Genomic DNA, 24,948 nt, shown 5'->3' with positions numbered 1-24,948 from the left:
TTGGGCGACTTTTTAAGCAAATGTATTTGCAAGGACTGACTGGAGGCATCATGAAAAACAAGCTACTCTCTTCTGATGTGTATCTTTTTCTGCTGTACTTCAGACGTGCAGTCAGTTTGTGCAAGACATCACTGTATCTCAGTTACTTATCCACAGGATAAGTACATTTGCATGTAAGGGGACAGGAGCTCCTTCTGAGTTCTTGCTTTTGTGACTAAGCCTTGAATCTTCACAGAGGCTTCCAGAATTCAGTGTGGTACAATTACAAAATAGGATTTTCTTCTGGTGCTCTGTTTGTTTATGCAGTTTAGCTCTGCTTTAGGTATTGATGTATCTGGGAAGATCTTGCTGTGTCAGTGATGCCTTAATAATCATCACTGTAAAGGGCTCACGCTACATAAGGACTGAATTCTGCTAGTTAGTAGTACTGAGTAGTATATTTTCCTCACTCTGCATCCATAAAACAATGTTAATATCTAAAGTAAGGCCTATAAGAGGCCTTTTTTGCAATATAGACTGCAAGGAAATCATTCTCTTTGAATAGAACTTTCCACAGTGTGGCCAGAGAGGTTCTAAGTGTGTTTTTTCCTTTGAAAATTACATCTGTAGTCATGGGTTCACTTGCCTTATACTGAGCAATGCAAAAGACATTTTGCAGCAATATTTGCATGTATTTGCATTCAGCTTAACATGGTGGGGGAGTTTAGTTCTGCATTAATCTGTGCATTGACTTTATAGTAGTTATTTCATAGCTTTATGGGGGAAGGTAAAGCCACTGAAGAGTTGACACAGATTCAGTGGGAAGTTCTTCCCATAAGACAAGGCCAAAGTGAAATTTCAGTGTATACAGGAGGAGAGTTATCAGACAGAAATTGGTCTGGGACTTCTGTTTTAGGAAAGGCCTCAAAGTATTGTGGTAAATAAAAAAAAAGAAAACATTTTTGAGGAATGAAGGGTGCCCGACTTGTTTGTTTGCTTTTCAGAGTGAATGGACTCACAGCAGAGCCTCAGAGACGTAGATGTTCTCAAACACTGAGGCTGAGAATGCAGCTTCAGGTGGGGTCTATTTGGCACAAGAGAAATATTATTTGGTTGCATTTTTTCCATGAGAAAAAGGGAGTGGAGGGGGGAGGGTGTGGAATCTTTGTTTGTATGATATCCTATGACCAGAATCTGGTGGCATTAGGTTTTTGCCAAGAAGGTGCATTCTCCAAAGATGCCCAGTTTCACTTGGTCGAATGTATATATATATATATATATATACACACACGTAAGACAAAATCTGTTGAATGGTTATTTAAATAATTTTTTATCAGCTTAGTGGGTTGGAAGTACTCCTTCCATTTCAATTCTGGTATCAGTGACTCCCTTTAAAAAGTCTTAAGAAGCAATGAAGATTCACTTTCTTAGCTTAGAACTGTATCTGGTCTTAAATGCCCTAAGTGTTTGTTTCAATCCAGCTCTCAGAATAAAAAACCCGGGGAAGGTATGACTAAATTCTAAAACCTTCAAACCATATACCAACATTAGAATTTGTATTTGGATCAAAAATCAGTGCTAATGAACAGAAATTTAGATTTTAATGCTCTGCTCTGAGAAGCTATGCGGAGTAGAATGAGAGAAAATAGTAATTTTAATTGTTAATGGGGAAAGTAGCACAGGAAATGATTTTTGCAAAATGGCATTGATCAGGACTGTAATTAAAAGGCATCTTAAAGAAATAAAGAGAAGCTCAGCATAGATTTAGATTTTAAAGCAAGCTGGATTTAGAGTGCTCCAGATGTTTTGCTTAGAACAAGCTTCACTGACCTGGAATATCAAAGTGTGCCAGCATACTCACTGGAGCATGGTTAATGCCTCTGGCTGGGTTTGCTTCTGGATCCTTGGTTTGAATTTCAGTGTGTTTAATTTTGTGAGCACAGTAAACTACAGAGAAAAATTAATCTACAGAGATTAAATTAATAAAGGTATACCAACCATCCAGACACAAAGCTTTGCACTGTGACTTCTTCCTATTCTATTTTGGTTTTAACTAAGTCATCCCAAGTGTGTAGACCCATTGTTTCCTGGAAACCTATTTTTGCCAGGCTTGCATTATCAAAAATCTTTTTCAGCACAACTGTGTTTGAAAAATGTTTTTGCCTTTTTAAAAGGCCCGTGTCTTATCTGACCTGTCATCCAGGCACCTTTTACAGCCAAAGATACCAGCAAGTGATGCCTGAAACAATTGAAAAATTACCAAAAAAACCTCTGTAATCTTCATTAAAATGATAGTTAAACAACTACCCATCCTCCCAACCAGTAGATCATTAGAAAGTATTAATGTTGGCACACAGTTTTAGACCTTAGAACTTAAAGACACTGATTTTACAGTGTCTCTCATCTCAAACAGTGCCATGCTTCTTGTCAACTGAGGCAAATAAGTCAGGCTTGCAGCACCTCCTGTGTCTACTGAGACGTGGAAGAACTGCCCTAAGCTTTACAAGCATCTATTATGCAGAGGAAAAGTGTATTTTCTAAATTGCTCCTGTGATGCTGTTGAGATATGTGTTCTATATCTAAATAACCACCATCAATTTCAAAATGTGAACAAAAAACAAAGGTTACAGGCCTTGTCCTTCACATCTCAAGACCCTCAGGACCATGAGTCTTCCCTACTATTTTTCTAAAAGCTAATGTTCTCTTGGTAAGTGTCCCTGAATGATGTCATTTTGTCAAAGCTAGCATGACCAGCTCTGACACTGGACAGCTGTAAGCCTTTGATATTTGGGGCTATGCACTGGAAATCTCAATGTCTGTAAAATCATCCCAAAGTCACCATTACTGTGAAGCAAAAATGCTGTGTTACATGTTCAGAGTCAAATGTGCCAGGAGACAGAATGTAAAGACAAAGATTTAGTCAATCCATGGGCTTTTAAAAATGAAAGAAAACATCAGAAGAATAAGTAATAGTATACAGTAGTTTAAGTGAGAGTAAAGAAGCTTCTCGACTGATCTAGCACCTCAGCTAGCTTCTAATTTTTTTCTCCTGAACCAAGATGCAATCCTTCCCCCTTCCTTTGTTGTCCAAACTGCCTGCTTTTGTCTGTTCTCAGAGGATGGGGAGAAGGCACAGAAAGAAATGAAGGAAAAGAGATTACCTCCTGTGCCATCCAAAGCTAGAATCCCTTTGTCTCTCCTTAAAAAGCTGTGCTTTTTTCTTCCTAGCCATGAAGACACTGCCTTCCACCTCCTCTCTCAGATACCTCGATTTTATATTACTTGGTTGTACCTCAGTGAGCACATTCCTGCCTTGGAGGCATTCACAGCTCCCAAAGTCCTAGTCCTAAACTCCACGCTTCAAACGTCATATAATTGTAATTACTTAACTCTGGTACAATTGTCAAAATACAAACTCTTAATTGTATGAACAGTGCAGCCCAGAATGGGATGCTGAAGACTGGTTAACCTCCCATTCACTCTCCTCCACACCACTAGTTTTGTGCTAGTCCTTCTATGAACTTGAGGAAACTGATGTTTAAAAAATTTGCATAGTCCAGTTATTCAACATGATTATACTGCTGCAAATGCCTAATGTGGTCCCATTGCACAGGCTCAAAGAGGAACATGCAGCAGAGTAGCATTGCTTAGTAGTGTGCTAGATGAAGCACTATAGTGTGTGGAATTTTAAATCCGTGCTAAATTGGTGACAGTGACAATGGACTACATCAGTATAACCCCACTGATGGGTCAGGTCACTGCAGTTTCTCTGGGGTCTCTGTGTATTACCTCTCTGTATCTTGTCCTTGTTTGGGTTTTTTTTATCCTTCCAGGATCAACTAAATTTCCTAGATTCCTTCTCCCCTCCAGCTTCCCTGCCTCTTTTTGTCCCTTAACTAAGCCTCCATTCTCCAATACCTCTAATCTCTTCTCATGTATTTATTTACTATTCACAAATGTAAGAAACAGAGGATTCATAATTCTGAATTGCTGAAGATTTCAGGAAAGGATCTGAACTACAAGTTGTGGCCTGCAAACCCCAATGCAGCTCTGACAATAACCTGGTAGAAGAGGAGTTGTCCGCGGTGTAAAGATAATGTTTATAGCCCTTGCTAGCAAGCCAGAAGCTGACGCCATTCCTTGGTACTAACTACCACGCCTTCTCTTTCTCACTGGGGAGATCTGTGAGAGCAGAAACAGACTCTTGAAAGATGCTGATGAACATGGTGGCTAGTAAAGGGCACCTTATGTTCTTTGCTTCTTTATATAGACTGCAGATTCGCCCAACAGGCACTGTGCAATTTCTGAATGCCCAGGCAGGAAGAACTGGCTCATAATTGAACATAGATTCAAACAAAGCTCCAGCACATCACTTCTGTAAAGCATTGGAGAAACAATGCCATCTTTCTCTTTGTCATATTTAAGTAATACTTTTACAGTTTTATCTGCTTGAATTGTAACCTTTTCAAAGCTGGGCTGTTTGAACAGTACCTTGTTTAAAGCCCTGCCTCATGCAAGTGGAGGTGCTTATTGCAGATAATTACTTATGAATAAACCTTTGTCCCAAACAGCTTACAAGGGACCAAGCTCATTCCACAAAACCTGATGAAATAAATCAGATGGCATTCATGTTCAGTTGGTACTGACTTGACCTGAATTCAACCTGTCTGATATAAAGATGAAAATCTTTCCATATCATTATAAAGCCCCTTCAACCATTCATCATCTCTTAATTGCTAACTTCATTATCCCCTAGCTAAGCATCAAGCCAACTGTTCATAATAGCTTTATGATAAGCTGCTTCGTTCTCTAGAACCCATATTCTTTGTTTTCTCACCTTGTCTCCCTTTTAAGTCCTGCTTTGGTCAGAAGAGCAAGAGAAAGAGCAAAGCAAACACTTGTTTCCCATTAACAGTCCCTGCATTTCGACTTGAATGCGAGATTGGCCTCACAGAATTCCTGTTCCTCTCCCTTGTGCAGCTGCAGCTAGTGCCCTGTATTGCTAGGGCTGATAGCCTTTTCATTTCTCCCTCAGCATGCTTCTGTGAAGACATCAAAAGAGTGATGCCTCAGGCAGGCAGAGCAGCCCTTTGTCCTTTAACACATTGTGTTTCCCAGGATAGCTGTCTTCTGGCAACCAGCTTGTAGAGGTGGCATTCCTTCAGATGGAGGTGGCTAGGAAGTGATGGAGGAACCTTCATCAAAAAGATTACAAAGCATAATTGCAAAATACACATAACTTTGGATTTCTTGAAACAGCTAGAAAATGGCAAAATATGGCCAGGGGAAGGAAGAAAAAAAAAGCAGTGCCTTGGTATGAAAAGCTTATTTGCAACTTACAGTGCATGAGATCTCTCCAGAAGGAAAGCTGCAGGTTCCCTGAGGAAGAAGGCCAAATGGCTTCTCTGGAGAAAACTGAAAAGCTGTGTATATTCCCATGAGCACAACTCACCAGCTTCTGATCAAAGGGCTGTAGCATGGTCACATCCCACTCAAATATCTTGTCTGAATGGCTGAAAACTGTTACCCTGACAAGAAAGCTTGGACACTTGCAGTTGCAAAGTGCAGAAGTACACCCACACACCCCTTACACTGCCTTTGGTTGTTACCTCAAAGGTGTACAAGTCAGCGGAAGATACTATCAGTTGAATGTTTTAGAATCATAGAATAATTTAGGTTGGATGGAGCATCCAGAGCTCAAAGCAGATCTAGTTAGATCAGATTGCTTGGGGATTTACCCCTTCCAGCCTTGAAAACCAACAGAGATAGACAACCTTCCTGGGTGACTTGGTCTTATGATTGGCTGTAAGTAATTACTAGTCTCACCTTTAAGCCTTAATCTGTGGGGAAGGGAAAGTATCTTTTTGCAGAAGCATGTGCTTCAGTGCAAGCATCACAAGAATGCAAACTGTGTTCTCTCATGAATCTTTTCCAGCATGCTCTTCCAGTACTGCTTATGAACACTAAGCTCTTAGTTGTTCATGGTGATGTAAGGAACATAGATGTGTTTGACCTCTTAGTATACATTTTGGTGATATATTTCCAGCAATAACCCATAAAGTGATTGAAAACTTCCATCTGCTATTGGCCTCGTGATGCACTTAGAGCTTTCCCAAAGCCTTGAACGAACATAGTCTTGAAGGCGGAATGCTTTAAGCTCAGAGGATTACTGCTCTAGAGGAAACGTGAAGATCATTAGGACAAAAAGTCTGTTAAAATGTCAGAGTACATTGTATACTGCAGTCCTAAGCTCTGCTGGGGCCCCTTGGAACTTTTGTAATACAAAGTAATAAAAAAGATCTGCAGTGGGTTTTACCACTATTTTGCTGCATTCACTCCACTGTGAATGAAATGTGTATTGTACTGCAGTCCTTCTAGTTCAGCCTTCAGTCACACATTCTTCTCTGGTTTAAACCTTTGGGAAAGCAAAATCCTGCCCTTTGTGCTACCTATGTTCCCTGGAGACTTAGTTTTTGACAGACAGACATCATGGATCATGCAGGTGAAGCAGCTGAATCTATAACACCTCAAAAAATTAGCAGGTATTAGGAGTAAGTTTTTATTTCTTGTGAATAATTTACACACATGATGGTTAAGATTGTGAAGAGTACTATAGGTATGTTGTTATATATTATGGCAATGCATCACTGAAAAAGCTGAATTAGATTATAGCTGTTAATATTTCCTGCTTTTATAAAAGGCCCTAAAAAATTACTAAAATCTAGTCTGGATATTGAGGCTTTAACCAGTGGGCAGAAATTAAAGAGCTTGGCAAGATTCACATTAAAATATGTTCCAGGATTTCAGCAAAAACTGATTATACAGCTATTTCTTCAGATCCTTTAGCACACCACAGCTTCTTTGTGTTGACTGCTATTCAAGGTTTTAAAGAGGCAAACAATGCTTAATATGGCCTTTTGCCAGCAAGACCTGTTGATGGTGCATGTATTGTCTGCTAGTGTTGTAAAGCCTGGTTGTGTTAAACTCTGGGGATGGTAGGAGAATGATGACGTGGGACTGATGCAAAGCCAAACTTCTCCCTCCATGCTTTGTGCTTCATACCAGTCCACAGTGAAAGTACAAGTAGCGACGAAGGGATAGGGGTCTGATGATGGAAAATGACCGGCCCACAGAAAACAGGGGCTAAAAAGAACCCTTTTCTGTGCTTTTCTTTGGAGAAAGTAAAAGGTTCCTCATGCAGGTTTCTGTACTGTTCAGAGGACCCCAGGTTTATGCTGAAGGAGGAAAGACTGAAAAAGATGCTCGTGATAATGTCAGAAGTTTCTTGCTTCACTTCAGCACTGCTAGCTCACTGGGTGATATGTATAGAAACTGTATGCTATTCCTAGGGATTTGTGTTGTGTCTTAATTTCTAATTTGAGAAAAATGTGAGCACTTACTGAAGTGAGGTGATTGACTGTGTGTGCTGCTGTCAGACCCAGTGGAGGCAGATGCTTATGAAAGTTTCCCCCTACAGCTTTGCCAGCATTCGTACCTTAATCAGCCTTTGCAGCTGCCTCAGTACTCTTAGTTCCTGCACTGTTCACGTGTAATTGCAAAGTGCTTTTCAGTGGTGGGGAAGCCTCTGAAGGTTGGGAGGGTCTGTTGTTTCAAAGTCACCCTGAAATTTTATGTGTGTGTTCACAGCTTTCCTAATATCCTCTCTTTTTCTTCTCCTTCCCTTTATCTTCCTTCTCTTCTGACTGAATATTACTTCCTGTCATCTCATGTTCTCCCTTGATTTTGCCTGCCTGCTTGTTTGTTTGTACCTCTGTTAGACCTCATGAACCTTTAGCTTATTCCCCAGCTCAGCCTCTCATCCTCGCTCTGAGCTTGGTCAGGGTTTGACTTTACTGGACTTGCTGTCTGGCTTTCCCCAGACATCCATCCTCCAAAGCTTTTGCATTTTGTGACTGTCTCAGATTTCTTTAAACACACTGGTACTGGAAATCATGGGAACCATAGTGAGCTGAAAAACTGAAATAAAAACTTGATCGTTTTGTGTGGCTGCCCAGTGGCACAGAAGAGACATGGCAAGTCCCAGGCCATTGACCTGGAAAGTTTGGGTAAGAGTCTATAACTGTGTTACTGAAAATGAGCTCTTTGGGGCCAAGTCTGTCAAACGTATTCTTCTTCATTTGCTGTTTCCTTTTCTGTGTGAAAGTGTTCCCTAAATGAATGTGCTTCATGCACAGTCATATCCCTGACCTTCAAGTAAACTGTTCTGAACTGAAAGAAACAGACTTAATATGAGTCATTTATAAAGGCAAAAAATCCAGTCATCCCTATTATGTGCTGATTGTAACTTTATCTGCTGTAGGCTGGTGATCTCAGTAGCCAATAGAGAGTTTCTGAGATAATAACTATCCCTTTAATTGCTTGGAAATAAATCTTTGGTCTGTCTAGCAATTTCAAGCCACACTCTTACTTACTTTGGATGTATTACTTCAACAAAGATTCCTGCAGTGTGATCCTTCTCCATAATTTTGACCTGAGAAGCAACTTTTATAAGTAAGGATTATCAGCAGGGAGTGTTAGTCTGTACATTCTTGGGGAAGCCATGCTATTTGATATGATCAGGAATTAATTTGATTAGTTATGTAGACAGAAATATGAGGGCAGTTTGTGCTGAGAGCAATGCTTGTGCATGCTGATTGACTTCACTGCAATTGCCTGTGATGGGAAATTCAGTTTGACCTATTTTCTTAAATTTTCCTTAAAGCCAGATGAATCAGACCTTTTTGGAGCCAGGGCAGACAGAGCACTGTGTATGCCTCACTCCTTGAGTGGCTGTGACAGGAAAGTCCTAGACTTCTGGGATTTTGTGATGTTCATGTCTGTCCCACACACTCTAAAAGGGATAGAGGTTCAGGGTATCCCAAGTGGCAGGTCTGCAAAGACTGAGGTTTTCTCAGGTGTCTGAAGTTGATCACCCAGGATTTCCAGACACTAGCATTGAAAAGTAGATTTTTCTGTCAGCATTGTTTCTTCTTTTCTTGAGACGTGTAATTCTTGAGAAAACAGGGAGAAAACCATAGTGGCATCCTAGTTTTCTTTACATGCAAGAGTCTCCAGAAAAGGCTGTTCCAAGTCATAAGTTTATCACAGTAGAACCTTGATAGGTTTCACCAAGTTTCAAGTTTCTCTATCCCATGTTGTAAATACAGGGCTTCTGCTGTATTTTCCTTGTTATTTTAAGAGAAACACTTGATTTTGTCCAAATTAGGGTTCTTCTTATGAAATAGTTGTAATGCACAGCTCTGGAACCCTCCTATTGCCTTCTTTGCTTTACTTTTCAAACATGTAGTTTTACTTGGAGCCAACAAAACCGTAAGTGCCTGATTTCTATATCCATAGGAAGCAGTATAAAACTAACCCATGATGTGGAAGTAGTTCTGCCTGTTTGTGAATCAGAGATGACCAGTACTTGACTTTATTTACTTTAGAGGCTTGGACTCCTCCTGTGGACCTTCCCTCTCCCTTTTTCCTGCCTCGGAGCATTTCTGACAAGAATAAGTCATATTCAGTTTTTTCCCCCAGGGGCTTGCTAGACACACAGGTACACACACAGGCACACTGACTTCTCCCCCCGCTGAGCTTTTTTTAGCAGGCTGTGGGGGAACAGAACCTTGTGAGGAATTATAGATGCAGCCTCATACCTGACTGTGGGTTTAGTTCTGTGAGCATTTTAAAAATATTTTTTTGCATATATATATATAAGACAGCTCTGGGTTTGATGGAAGGAAAGCAGAAGGTGGAGAGCTGTTTCTTTATTTATGCGCAGAAAGAAAAAGGTATTTTGGGGTGGTGTGGGGTGTGAAAATCCAGTGTATATCGTACTTTATTCTCTCAGTGTCAATTAGGGAGTAACTAGCAAGAAAGCTGCTGCACTGATGCAGGTCTTCAAGTCACCAGTGCTGTTGAGTATTGGTATATGTTAAGGTGTGCAGCTAATGTCATGGAAAAATTCCAATTAACTTGAATAAGCACTGGGTCAGGCCCATATTTTGTAGTGAATCTTACTAGTAGAGTCTATTCCAACAGTTCCAAACACATGGGGCAAAGCAATTATCAGTGTCAGGCTGCAGTCTGTATGCTTACATCAACGCTAAGTGTGATCCTTCCTAAATGGAATGCCTAAATTGGCCACGCAGGACTTAATTCAGATTCCTCCTTGGTTTCAATCTCGTAATTGCAGTGAGGTTTTTGGATCCACTTTTTGTTAACTTCAAGATGGCAACTATATCAAACTCTCAGTTTAGATCATGCAGGGGTGCTACCAAGTCCCAGTTCATGCTTCTGCTCTATCCTGTGTCTGTTGTCAAGACAAAAGAGGTTTTCATTTCTCTGAAAGTTATGCAGGATGTGCAACGTGTTCCAAACAGATCATAAAACCGCAGAGCACGCCACATCAAAATTAGATGCAAAAACTGAGAGTGGATTTTCTAGGATGGGAGGTAATGACCTTGTTAGGACTGTAGTGACTAATGGCTCTGGTGCTAGGACTTGCAGTAAGCTCTGCAACAGCAAGAGCTTCACCTGTAATTTCAGCATAAAGATTATCTTCTTCTCAGCATCATCTAATGCTAATGGTTGCTTGCTCAGCTGTTTTAGAAATCCAGACCCCACATTGGTTCATCGCTGATGTTTACCATTAGCTTCATCAGGCTTTGGGGCATTAATTGCACATAGATGTTTGAGCATTCAAGTGGCATCTCAGCAACTTTCCATCTGTCCTGCTAGATAGGATGACATCTTCCTTTTTATCCTTAGAAGGCCTTTGCCATCAGCTGTTCTTCACTTTTGCAGCAAACAGGTGTTCCTAAGATTACATGTTTTTTATGTGTAACCTTTTCTGTTCATTTTCATCACACCATATGGCATCACATTGAAATAAAGCAGGGCTTCTCCTAAATAAGGAGAGGACTCCATCATGGCAAACCATGTACAGAGGATGTGGAGAGCCCTGCAGGTAGAGCAAGAATGAGACGTGTGATGCTTCAGCACTATTGCTGAATGTAGGAAAACCAGGGAGGGGAGGGGCATTTTCTTTCCTTTCTTCTTCCTTCAGTTTGCTTTTGTTTGTGCAGCACTCATCACCTGGCTCTCTTGGGCTGAAGACTGCCAGGAGTAGCTGGGACTGTTGCTTAAGAATGTGTTTATAGCTGCAAAACTAAAAAGGTCATATTCTATTTTGGCCTGCTGGAGTCTCAGGCTGATTCTCCCTCCTCCTTGCCCTCCCATTTTTGCTGATGTGCCATGTAGTAAGCAGAAATACTGTCAGCCTAGCACCCCGGAGCCCCTGCCATGGACCAGAGTCCTCCAGCTGCAGTAACTGCCTGGCAAACAGAAAATATTTGGGTAGCCAGGTTTGAGTTGTGCACATCATCTCAAAAGATTCTCCGCCTGTCAACAAACTCCTTTGGCAAATGTCAGCTGTCCTGAGGTGGTTTTGGGGGCATTTTTTTGATAGTAAATTGAAGATGCTACCAAAGGAAGTACTGTGCTAGGGGCTGATTACTGTATTGCAGGATCAAATTGTACGTATTTCCCTCTTTACTCCAAGCTGATCAGTTTGTATCGGTATGTGTAGTACAACATTGATGTATGCATTAATCACCAGAGCAGCTGGTAATTAATTAATTTATCTTTATCTCTTTTTTATTCTCACTGGGATGTGTAGTACCACGAGCAGAGGAAATAGGAAGGAAAAGAAAATATTTATGAAAAAGTGCCAAGTACTGGGGCATCTCTGTAAAAACATCACTGCCTAAATAGACTGTAAAACATGAATCATGGTGTTTTGGTTTGAAAGATTAAGCTGGCTGAGAAGAAGTGATGCTGCCTTGTTAAGACTTGCATTTGTCTAGCATTTTCATATGAACAGTGCCATTCTGTTAGCCATGGCTTCTTCAGGGGAACACTACAGCTCTCCAAGACAACATTTGTATTGAAGAAACAAGGATCAAAGGCTTCCACACAATTTCTCTTATTTGTGCTGGAAGAGAGAGCCTGTCCAGCCCACACAGAAACCTCCATGTTGTTCAGCTGAGGGCTGTAGGGCACACTTCAGGGATGTCCTGACTGGCATTTTGAACAGTGCTGCAGCTTGGAGAAAGCAGTAAGAGGAAATCTTCTCTTTGGTGTGGAAAATGCAGCTGAAAACTTGCCTGCTCTTTGAGGGCACAGCGTCCCAAAAAAGACTCTTAGCCAAGTGATCTGTGACATGGGAAGACATGGTCCAGGGGGGAAAAAATGGTATGACACTGTCAAGCCTCAAAGATTTTGATGCAGGTAAGAACCAATATCTCAGTAGTCATCTGTTTAAAGGGGATGCTGCTTTCATTTCTTCTTTATGGACAATGGAACTGGCACTCTCCTTAATGGCAAAGGCTGCAGGGGGGAAAGAACTGAAGGTACAAATAGTTTCCCAGTCTTACAGAAGAAGCAAATGTGGGCTGGGAACAGGATGCAAGTTTGTTGATTCACTGTCAAATAATGAATTATCTGACATCCTGTTCATTGATTTTTTGTTGTCCACTGTGCAATAAAAATATGCCAAGGTTTGTAGCTGTGTACTGAGGCAGTGAAAGAGTTATTAGACCTTTTTTTTTACTTATCTTTAAAAACAAGGCAAAGCAAGTCCTTTTCTCCAGGACTACTGTAGTACATTCATTTTACATTATTTGTCCTGGAACTGATTAGCAGCGGCAGCTTTCACCATAATTAAACAGATCATAATTAAACATATTTTTGTTTTATGAGCTGTGGCAAATTCAGATTCTCTGTAAGGTAGCTCTTAGGAATGAAGGTAATTTGCATGTTATAGCAAAGAGCATGTTACAGGAGACATACTAGCAGATGGCTTCAGGGCTTGTTTGCATTCAAAATACATAGCACCTGCAAGCAAAAATGCAGGTAAAAAAATCCATGATAATTTGGGGTTCTTACCCACATGGAATCAGTGTTACTCACTGGACCAGTTATTTAATTCCCAATCGTCCACAAACATGTCAGAGCAGCTGGGCTTCTGCAGTCTCCTGGGATCTGCTTTTAAAAACTCGGTCCATTCCAGTAGTATTTGCTGGTTCTTTCACAGAATGGAGTACAAGTGAGTCTGGACTAGAATGTAGGTGATAATCTTCTAGTCTCTGCCTGAGAAAGAAGTTGCTTCTGTCCCTCTCTAAAAGTTGTCTGGGGTGAGGAGATAATAGCAGAGTCATTAAAAATGCAGTGTTTGGATATGAAGACTGTTTTCAGATCCGAGTTGAATTTTATGGCTTTAGAATGAAATAAGTTAGAAGAGGAGGGATAAATACTGTCAAAATAAAGTCAAGTGGAATAAAAAAACCTAAGTCTGGAGTGAGTGAACTGTTTGGGCTAAGCCTCATGGAACATGTTTCTCCTGTTCCCCCTCTCATTTTGCTATAAACAGTAAGTCTCTGTATTTGAAAAGTCTGTTTGTATTCTCTCTGTGATATACAAACACCTTCAGAGAACCTTAGATTATGATTTCAGTAAAATTTGTCTGAAAAACAGAAACATCAACGTCCCTGTTCTTCAGCCAAGGAACTGAGTTATCAAGAGGTTGTAAATAACTTTTCTGAGGTCACAGAGGGAGGCTGCAAAAGACTGATGACTTGACCCAGTTTTTCATGTTCTAGTTCTTACCCAGTTCCTGAACTACAAGACCGTTTGCCTTACAAGACCAGCTCTTCTGGTCTTCAGCTCTTCTAAATGTATAACTCTAGTTTTCTTTCTTAGGACAGGTGAGACACAACACCCCAAAACTGCCCTGAGACAACAGATATGATATTCCAGTTTTGAGTTCACCCTCCATTTAATTAACACTCATATCTCCCAGATTCAGGGAAGTTGACATTTGAATGTGCTTTCCTCTCCTGACCCATTTCCATAATGCTGCAGTACTGAGTACCAGTGACAGCTGTGAACTCTAAGCAAGTTCAGAAGGTGAATTATGATCATGTCTTCCGCTCACCTAATTATTTTCTGAATCACAACCAAACTGAAGGTGTTCTCAAAGGCAATGAATAAGTTAGAGGGAATTCCACTGTGAACGTCTGAACTGCTGTCTGACTGCTGGGGGAATCAAACTCTTCTCAGCCTTTACTTTCTAAATGTGTAACATAGCAAATAGTATCTTGGCATCAGGCCTTCAAAGGGATGGCTTTTCAGAGCATTAACTCAGAACTACACGCTATGCACATTTGGGGAATTCACCTGCTTATTCCGGAATAATTCTGCATTCCGTGTTCTCCTGCCACTCATATGAAATGGGCAGGAATTTTAGATGAGCAACACATGCAAAATCAAGTCCTTTAGGGCAATACATCACCTGAGGTGACCAACTCTGTTCAGCATAAACCCACATACATAGCCCAGTGTGTAGGATGCTTGTGTGGCTTGGTGAACAGCGTAATTCTGCTGAAAGCGTGCTTCAGTCCATATTTCTGTGAGATCTGACAGCACCTAGGCTGACTTGTGAACTCTGCTGAGGAAAGTAAAGCCTTGCATTTGGTTTCAACTCCCAGGAGTGCCAGGTGAGAAGTCAGACCTGCATCAGAATGACGCAGAACAAGTAGGTCAGCAGTTTCATTGTATGCATCTTCTGTGTGCCTCTGTGTGTGTGTGTGTGTGTGTGTGCATGTGTGAACTTGAGAAAATGAAAAACCATGGCACTGAATCCCTAAGTTTCTGCTCTGTCTTCTTTAGGCAAATGTCTCACTGACTGTTTCATGTGTAGTTGAAGAGAATCAAGGCTGTTTAGTCCTCCTGTTGCAGTAAAACATGGGGCAACAATATGTGGAAATGGTAAAGAATTGCAGAATGAGTGGATTTCTTCTAACAGTGAGTGAGAGCTTTGGCTAAAAATAAGGAGAATGGCGTTATTCTTTGCCATGTTTCATCTGCCCCAGTTGCACTCTCTCTGCTTAGTGTCTGCCAAACTGATAGCTTGTTGAAGATTTAAAGAACCAGTACTCACATTCCTGCAATAGCAGCCAGAATAGCTGAGGTTACCATCTCTTCTTCAGGCTTTCCTTCCTAGAACCTGCAAGAAACAAGCATCTTCACCCCCACTCCTCTCATTGTCTATGTCACAGGCACTGTCCTGAATTGCTGCTTCGGCAGGTTGGGCAGCTAGGGTTGTTTACCATGCCGTGAAAACGCACAGCATTTTGGGGGCAGCTGGACAGCAAGGGATTGACAGCGTGTCTGCCTGAGGATTATAATCCCTTTCAGGCTGGGGGAGTTTTGGAAATGCGAGCAGCCTGGAATGATCAGGCTGTACTCTGGAGCAGCTGCACTATGGGCAGGAGGCAAGGAAGACAATGAAATTCATTGCCCAGATAAGCAGTCACAAACTGTGGGTTAGCCTTTGCCGCGGAGGAGCAGTGCCCCTGCAGGGGCTCTTGGGCCGAAGTCACCAGCCATTGTCCATGGCTGCCCTCTTAAACCCTGCACGAGCCGGACCAAGCACTTTATCTGGCTTTTATAAGAAGCAAAGGAGGGGGGAAAAATCAAGAATGAAAAGCGGATGGGGTTTGGTTTTGCTGGGCAGCTGAAGCGGAGTGGCCCTGTGCCCCTTGCGCCGCAGCCGACGATGGAGAGCCGGGGAGGAGGGTTTGCAGCCCGCTGCCGGACAGTTCTTTGTGTGTACATTCATTCCGCGGGACGGGCTGCGCTGCCGCCCCTGTTGCCGTGTTCGCCAGGCCGGAGGACGGCGGCGCTGGCAGAGCCGGGCTGTGCCCGCCATCCCGCAGGGCCGCGGCCCGGGGCGCTCGGGGGCCTGCAGGAACGGGGGAGGGCGTGGGAGAAGGGGACGCAGCGGGAGCGGGAAGCGAAGGGAGGCTCTGCCTCGTGAGTGTTCGCAGGCAGCAAGGTAGCCAAAGGTGTGCCAGGCTCTCCCATGCCGCCAAATGTGTCCGGCTCCCGCGGCTAAGGGAGAGGCTCGGAGCGGGGACACGCCGAGCATCCTCCAGCCCAGCCCGGGGGATTGGTTAAGGAGCGGGGTCGCAGAGGGCAGGCAGCAAGGCTCAGGCAGCGCTTCTGCCTGCTCTGCCTCCCGCCTCCCCCTCTCCCCCAGCCCTCCCCTTCATCCCTGTTGTGTGTGGCAGCTAAACACCGAGGCGAGCGAGAGCGGATGGCGGACTGCACGCACGCCAGGCAGCCTGGGATGCTGGCTTTTCCTTCTGCTGGCTGCAGGCAGGGCTCGGTTTCAGACATGAGTGGAGAGAAACCTAAAAAGAAAGCTTTCTATCTAGTGAGGATGAAGCCACTGAAGGAGCCCACCACCACCACTAACAACAATGTCTCGTTTGTGATACAGTATCACATAGGCAAGGAGATCAAACACATTTGCAGCAACTGCAGTCGCGGGGAGGAAGCCCGTGACGGTGAGTGCTGAGATCCTGTGGGTGTAGGAGCGAGGCAGGGGAGCGCGTGTGCTTGCTTGGGGGGTGCGCGGACATGTGTGCGCTCCCGTCGGAGCCTGGGATGCTCGGCTTGCTCCTCCACAGATCCCAGGGAAAGAGGAAAGGAAGCGCGGGAGGAATGCGCTGGGCATTGATTCAGCCTGTCGATCAGGGAGATGCCAAAAGGGACAGGTCCCTTCGTCTGCCACAGAAGCTTTGTGCTAACAGTTAAGGCACCAACTCTTCTCTTTTTGTTTCCCGTTCCCTTTTCCCCCCAGTTGCTATAGAAATTGCTGTTTGTATTGATTGTGTTTTGTTCCCATTCCTATGAATTTTAGATCAGGGGTTTTTGCCTTGATACATCAACTTTTTCCTTGTCGTGCTGCAATAGAGTTTGCTTGACTCAACTGAATATCTGGAAGGTCTGGTTTATCAGGAATACCGCTAGTGTGATTTTCATCGTGCTGTCAAATGCATGGGGGAAATTGTATTTTTATTGGAATTAATATAGTGCTCTTCAGACAACTGTTCTCATCCCTTCCCCCTCTCCTTTCGGGACTGAGCAAAACCTCTAGAGGGTATTCAGAGAGTGACGGTGTAATCAATCACAGGTGTTGCTACAGGTAAGTATATGCTTTTTATGTTTCATGTTTCTAGGAATGCAAATATTTGAAGGCAACAATGACAAATTCTTTGGATTTTGCCAAAGTCAGCAATTAGGAGAAGCTGAGAACTACAAGCAGCATACAAGCATTCAGGCAAAAAATAGCCTCACAGATGTTACCCCACATTCTTGTTCAATGTTGTATTACTTCGCTTTGCTGTGAGGATTTGCATGCTACTTAGGACTGAAGGCACTCGACTTAGGACTCCCTATTAACTGACGTGGTAGACAGATCTCATTTTCTGAAGGTCAGGGAAAGACTTTTTTTGGTGATAAATGTGAATATGAAATTGTTACCGTTTTCTGAGCAGAGGTTCTTAGTAGTTGTTGGCACTTCATTTTTCTGCTTTTGTCATTAAGGTTAGTATTATTACTATTATTAATAATATTTTAATTAACCAACTCTGCTTTCATTTGCTCTCTGCAAAAGAACAAAATATCATTTGGGATCTCATGGTTCTTTGTCAACCACAGGTCTGCAGTTTAACGAAGTAACCATGGTTTTGCTAAATGTCTCTTCAGAATTAGCATCCTGCTAGTGTGATTATAGTTTCCTTTGATTAAAAAGCAGCTAAAGCTGAACAGAATTGCTTTTGGTGAAAAAGGAGAAAATAGCGTGAGAAGCCTGGAAATCCACTGTGGGTTAAGCACTCTTTCTGCTTATGCCACTACAGCTGAGGGAAGAATCTGATGGATGCTATGTAAATTGTTGAGTGTTTCCTTTCCTGTTGTGTGCTGCTGGTGACAGCAAGCCCTACAGATACTAAATGAAGGGCTATGTCCAGCAGTAGTAGTTACTTTACACTATTAGTGTAGTTTATGTATCCTTAAAAGCAAATGAAGCCATTTATAAAAATATGCTTTCCTAGATTAATTGAATTGACCTAAAACTCAATTGCATCGACATCTTTTGCTGTGGTTTTTTTTTGAACCTTGTACTTGAAATCTTAGCACAGTAAGAGAAGAAGATGCTTTCCTCTCTTTTAAGGCACGCGTGTACGCATGGATACATATGAATGTATAACTTCAGTTGCTTGTACCTCTTGGCAGACCAATAGGTTTGCATTTAAGGAGTTTGCTTCCTTTTCTATGTTTGGTTATTTATCTTCAAACCATTAGACACTCCATGGGTAGGGTATGCCTCTTGGCAGGAGATAATCTAGTAACCCTAGAGAGGCAAAGAATAGAGCAGAGAGGCTCCCAGCCATCAGGCTTCCAGAGCATGTCATCGGTCTGGTTTTGCCCCCTCTTTCTGTGGGGTAGGATTTCATTCTGCCTCATGCAAATGACTTTTAAGATCATAATCTTAAAAGTATCTAATACCAGCACAGCCTTAATCTTTTCTTTCCCACCAGCATGCACAGCTATGAGTTTCTTTCAGAAAGTAAAGAAACTGTCGTCCCAGCTATGCTGCCTGGGCACACTCACTGATTTGACTCTGACACATTTTTCAGCAGTGAAAAATGCCTGGGGTTTTTTTCTGACGAATGCCTATTCCAGACCTTTTGGTGTTTGGAGGGAAAGGATGATATAATGGACTGAAATTACGTGATGATCATATCAGACAGATCAAGTAAAAATCTGTGAACACTCAGATACAGAGAAACCTGTCAGAATCTCAAGATGTCCGTGCGTCCTCACAGTTGCACAGCCTAAAGAGCTCTTTGGAAGGGGACCATTTACTACTTTTTATAAGGGAAATGCACAGTGCTTTGCAATGTGAGCACCCCCACCCTCCTATTCAAATTATATATAGTTTATGTATGGTCTTGCAGGCCTGTAGCTGCTCTAGTGTACCCAAATGTCCTGTGTGGGTCCTGTGACCTGAGCAACTATTGTATTTGTTGGAACTGTGTACAAAGACTAGGATTCAGTCCCTATGGCATAGGCAAATCAGTGGGATACATTGATTTAATGCTGAAATATCCTCCAAATCCAGTTATGAGTCCTGGATTCTAGTCATCGTCTTACTCTGCATTTTCATTGTACTACTACTCTAGGAGAAGGGAAATTTATGCTGAAACCAAGGGAAATCCTTAAAAAGCCACCACCAAATCTAGCAAAAGTCATGACTAGGAGAATAGTAAAAGAGATAGCCATGAAACTGAAGGAAAAGATGGAAGCAGGTACTGAGTCATACAATATCTTGGAAGGGAGGTCATGTAATTTGGAGAGAAGTCAGTGAAGGAATTTGGAGATGCAGATGGGCTCACTGAAGTAAGGGTAAAAGGAGTTGATGTGGATGCAGCATTTTGATGAGGTAAAAAATAAGAAATGAAGAGTTCAAAGAGAAGCAGGAGGCTACAGTAATAAGATGGACATGGGAGATGCTTTAACTATTGGACTGAAAGGAATGGATGTATTTAATGCTATTTTAGTTGCGAAATAGAAACAACAAGAGGAGTCTATAAAAACACCAATACTAAAAGGTTGTGTGACAGAATAACAGAAAGGGTGTTGAAAATGGAGTAGTGAAACTGTATGTGAGTGAAGAATGAGGTGTGTGGCCATGAGATATTCAGGACAGGATGCCAGAGAGGCAATTGGACATGGTGGACTGAACCGAGAGGGAGAGGTCAAGTGAAGAGAGGTATGAGTCACCTCCAGCAATACAAGAGCGATCAGGGCTGAGCTCTGAATGCTGAGGGCTGCGAGGAAGGTGTTGGGAGAAGCAGAATGGTGAAGAGTTGCAAAAGTCCCAAGAAAAAACACACAAGAATTGAGGAGACAACACAAGTTGTTCCAGGAGCATGAAGGGGAATGAAAATGCTTTCTGAACATAAATGTGGGGAAGTGACTGATAATCCTGTAGAGCAGAAGGAGCTAGAACTACAAGAGATCAAGGTCCACTGCAATGCTAAACATGTCCTGTTATATACAGAGAACTTCTCAGTGTGCTGATTTTGGTGGTCTCTGGGAGGGCTGTGATAATGCTGGGTCATAGCAGATGACATGACTGATGAACACGAGAGTAGTAGTTAGGGAAACAAGTAAAGAAAGAAGAGACTTGTCTGGTTTTTATTTATTTTATACTGAAAACGGACTGCAAATCTCAGTGTCTTATTGAAGTCTGAGCCTGGCTCTGGAACATAGTTTAGACACATGTCTACTTTAGTGTGGCTGGAAAGAACTGTAGAGGCTTCAAAGACACCCAGAAATGACCTAACAGGAAGAGTGAGTGGAACAACTGAAGTGGGATACTTTTGATTTTTATGCAAAAGATCTGACAAGAAAAATTTAAGTGGAAAGCAGTTACTTAAGAGTGTGTTGCAAGAGAAGGAATTCACAGAGCAAAGCATTTTTTTATCATTGTCAGATGAGGGTTCTCAGCTCAAGGGTTCTCTGCAGAGTATCTCTGGGCAACTTTAGGCATGTCCATCATGTATTGCTCTGTACCCAAGCTCTTTGTCTGTAAAATGGAGATAGTAGGATTTCCTTCCACTTGCCTGCTGGTTTGTAAATAGATTATGAGTCCTTTAGTGGAGAGGGGCAGGAAAGGACTGTCTCTTCCCATTTCCATTCCTAGTGCCAAGGACTATGGGGCTCAAGATTTTTAGGGTCTTTAGGTTCAAGTGTAGTGGAAGTACAAATAATATTAAGAATGGACATACCTGAAAGGTTTCATTCAGACAGACTGATATTCAGTCTATTTATTATGTGCTCCTATACTTCATGGTTTTGCTATTTAAGCAGAAATTATTCTAACATCTTATATATGCATGGAAATCAGTGTGGACTGAGATACTGTTGCCGTAGGAATTCCGACACTTGTTTTCCTGCCACTACCCATCTTCTAGAGCTTCCAGATAAATATGTTTTCCAAATAGAAAAGGGGAGGGTTGTGTATGGGGGCTTGTGCATGTGCGTGTGTGTGTGTGTATGCATGTGTGATTCCCACCTCGAACTGAAGACTTACTTCTTTTGACTGGGAACTTTGAGAACATACACTTTAGCATCACTTAAGAGATTGTCTCTGAGGTGACTGTATTGCTTCCCACAAAAGTAATTACTAAATTAAATAGTTATCTTCTAGACAAACTGTAAGCCCTGGAAGAGCTGTGTATAGAAATAAGTTTTACTTCACTAATTCCCACATTATTTCAGATGGTAACTGCTCTTCCATTACCATCTGCAGAGTGAGCACAGTATGTTGATATGAAGCATTGCAGTCTTCTACAATGGTACCTGTCAAAAATGGTAAAATATTTTGGAGTAAAAAAATTAGACTACATAGAATGGAAAAGTAGGTAAAAAAACAGTGTACCTGGTCTTGTTGTGAAGTGTGGGAAGCTGAAAATCATGTTTGAGGTTTGAACAGCTGATAAAATTATGCAATGTGTGTCTTTAGTCCCTAAGGGATAGTTACTGCAAAGAAAGAGACAGAGGGGGAAAGGCATGGGCTTTCCTTGCAGAGTGAGATATGCCTCCTTTGCAGAACAGATCATAGAACAAAATTGGTTTATTTTTGTCAGTTGAACTCTGTACTATTTGATTTGGGTGAATATTGCTATGCTAGAGAAAGTTGATGAGATCAAGTAAAGATGCTCCACTTCCTGACAGGTTGCTGGTGAGCTGCGCCGCCCACTTTGCTTCCACCAGCATCACTTTCTGCTCTGGAAGATACAAGCCCTTGGTGTTTTGCAGGCTGAGAATAAATGTGCCTTCCAGGAGGAAGGCGTGATGCCTAGTCAGGGTAACTTCCAGATGGCAAAATCCGAAGGCAGCCAGGACATGATCCTTTACCTTTCCTTTACCAGGGAGAGGAGGGGGCAAAGCTCTGCTCCCGTCACTTTGTCTTGCACATTGGGGACTAACAAAAACTCATCAGTTACCTGTGGGTTTGACCTGAGATCAGAGAGTAACAGATCTGTTAGTGCTGCTTCGGCTGCGCACAGCCTGTGGGCAGGCAAGAGAATGGGGAGGAAGAGAAGGGGAACATAAAGGTCAATTTAGGCTGTAAGATGGCATCCACCCAGCTTACGCATTTGCCAAGACTAGCAAATGCAAATGGCTGACCAGTGATATGTGAGGCTTTCCTTAAACACTGGCAATTCTTTCAGTTGTCTAGTCTGCAGTTGAAAAAAAGAAAAGGAAGGGACATTTATGTCCCAAAATAAAGCTGAAGAAATATCACCAAGCCTGGAGCAGATCATTAACTGGTCACGTGCATCTCTGTACTTACTAACTCATATCCTGGTAAACTGCCCGTAGCCAAAGCTGCTGGTGGCAAAATAAGCCAGTTGTGTACCATTCCAGGTGTCACTGTGCTGGCACTACAAAATTCACGACCAAGTTTCCATGGGCTGTCACCCAGCAGAGCTCCAGGCTTACTTTGAAGTGCCCTGGAAGATGTCTTGTCCAAAATTGCAATATCAGTTACATTATTGACAGAAACTGTAGGGAAAATAGAGGCAGTAAGCAAGGTCTTCACTTTGGTAAATTAGATAGTATGAGGAGAAAAAGTGTACACAAGATTGGGTCAAGCTTATGCAAGCAGATGACTAAGTTCTTTGTTTTCCTGTGAAAACTCCTGTGTCCTTACAGGGGAAATGTTTGCCACCTTTTTTGGGAATTCTGTATATCTGTGTCATTGATTTGAGGAGTTTTAGGTGATGCCTTTTCCTGGTCTTAAAATCAAGAGTCAAACATGGTTAGAAGGGAAAAAGGGATTTTACCTTGGTATTTATTTTAAGGATCCTTAGGTGCACTACGTCCAGATGGAATCTGCCAAAATGCATACCGCAGTGCACACCCCACAAAAGATCTGGTATAACATTATAGGTCTTACTAATTAGCATATCTATCAAAGACTCTCCAGTGAGAAGCTCGAGTGAGCCCCCCTCCCTGAGGAACCTTCTCCTCGATGGCTGTATCTTAGTTTACAGAATGTGTTCTGGAGAGGACCTTGGTGTCTGGGGCCCACTGATCCCTAACTATCAGGCTTCTAAAATGTTTAGTGTCTTAGCTTGACAGACAAGCCCAAGAATGTAGGCAAAAAGCACTAATACAGAAGCTGTAAAAGGGTATAAAAGGGATATAAAAGAAAAGGCAAAAAAAAAAAATCATCATGGCATCATAGGAACAAAACCAACAAAGATGATGGAATTGATCATGATGGCTCAGCACCCCCTCATTTTTATTACACAGTGCTGACATAATGACACGGATAAGAGGACACCTCAATTCTTCGGGTCTTTAGAGAGCAGACGGCTCGCCTGTTTCAGTTCTGTCTCCTTTTATTGTCTTCTGCCCTTTCTGATGCTGTAACTCAGTTGTCATCTTTCGATAGCATTTTACCATCCTGATTTCTATCTGAGAACCAAGTTTAAAGTCTTTGTATATGTAAGCTTCTTGAATGCAAAGACTGGGGCAACACCAAACACTCAATAAAAAATCATTTCCTTGTGGGAACTTTGAAAAATCAGATAAAATGCCATCAGGCATGATGAAAGCAATACAGTGGTTTTCCTGTATTTAACAGTAATGATCTGCTCTGAGTATTTGTTACCATCTTGATTAATATGCCTGGTTTTGATTCTTCTGTATCAAGTTACATACATCAGAAATATAATACAGAACTATTTGATAAGCCATAAAAGGCCACAGATTTTCCATGTGTAAAATATGGCGGCAGTTTATAAAAATGGGGCAAGATGTCGATGGTGGCATAGATCATGGAAGGACATGTTCTTGTTGCACTCTTATTACCAGATCACTTCAAACCACCTGATACCAACCTGGCTCAATAAGTTTGGCTTTCTGTGTCTTTTTTTTACATCCACCACCCCTATATCCTATTCTATTCTTTGGTCCCTGCCCAGGTGGGCTGCTGGATTCCATTTCTGTGGTTTTTTTCTTCTTCTCTTACTTGCTCAGAGATGTTCCTCTTAGAGGCTGATTTGCTCATTTGGCTTCTTAGTTTTTTGAAACTTGCAATTCTTTAGAAGAAAATGAGATAGATGGAAGTACTTCACTTTACAACCATTATTGGAATTTCATTCATTAATGTTGTCACTGCCTGAAATACTGGGTATGTAGGGAAGAGATCAGAAGACTCAGTATTCTGCCATGTGATGTCCCTTCCTTTCTTCTCTTTTTCATTGTCTTTTCTTTTCTTTATATATCATATCACTAAAAGCAGCAGAGTTTGTTTATGGGCTCCTTGACTGATGAGCAAAACCTATCCTGTAAATACTGTTGTATTTATAACATTTTCATTCATTGCTGCTCCCTCAGCAGAGGAGGTAGGCTTTCTACATCAATTTTTGTATTGTAAGATTTTGTTCCTTGATCTATTTCAGTGACTGGTAGTAAATGCATAGCTATTCCTTTATATCCTCTAAGATCTTGTTTGTAATCAGACAATACCAAATTTGGCTTCTTGTTCTTGGCACCTTATTCAGCCCACAATTAGCCAGAATTTAATTTCAAGAGCACAGTATAAGTATATGCAGTACCATCTTGCCAACAGTCTGCCAGGATGTCTAAGATAATTGGATGTATTTGTAGTCTCTTTAATGGATCATGCCAGGTCTCACACACCGTCCCAAATCCATTAGCCAAACCCCAGCATCAGGGGACTGGTGTAACTGAAGGGCAGCGCCAGAGTGTCCAGTGGTTAAGCCAGCTTTGTCTGTGTGTTTCAGTGGCTTTCTTAGAAACTGGAGGGTACTGTGATGTTTGCCATTATCTAGATGAATGCAGCAAAGCTGCAAAGGGGTGAAGTTGGGACACACTTGGAGGCCCTGTTTTTCCTTTGTGACTTTGATTTGCACGCTTCTCAGAAAATAATGATGTTCTTGCCATCCCTGTGAGGTGGAAAACTGTCCTCTTGCTGGTTTTTTGCTCTTGTGAAGTGACATGAATCTTCAC

At 42.0% G+C, this 24,948-nt stretch overlaps 1 protein-coding gene across 7 annotated transcripts in view; it reads left to right on the top strand.

Annotated features, from left to right (window-relative positions):
• The window catches only part of PHACTR1 (phosphatase and actin regulator 1), a 292,345-nt gene that overhangs the window by 144,661 nt on the left and 122,736 nt on the right, over positions 1-24,948 (top strand). Inside the window, exon 1 of one of the 7 annotated variants that reach the window (XM_042049211.1) lies at positions 16,127-16,394. The exons of 5 other annotated variants lie outside the window; for them this stretch is intronic. In XM_042049211.1, coding sequence (XP_041905145.1) covers positions 16,142-16,394 — 253 coding nt within the window. In that variant the 5' untranslated portion in view covers positions 16,127-16,141. Of the gene's footprint in view, positions 1-16,126; positions 16,395-16,452; positions 16,640-24,948 lie in introns of those variants that run through there. One more of the 7 variants, XM_042049212.1, reaches the window with a different exon arrangement.

The sequence above is a fragment of the Corvus kubaryi genome, unplaced genomic scaffold, assembly GCF_017639235.1.
Source record: "Corvus kubaryi isolate FWS band 111438036 unplaced genomic scaffold, C.kubaryi_AGA036_p1.0 69, whole genome shotgun sequence".
NCBI classification, from domain to species: Eukaryota; Metazoa; Chordata; class Aves; order Passeriformes; family Corvidae; genus Corvus; species Corvus kubaryi.
This window is presented reverse-complemented; position numbering and strand designations above follow the sequence as displayed.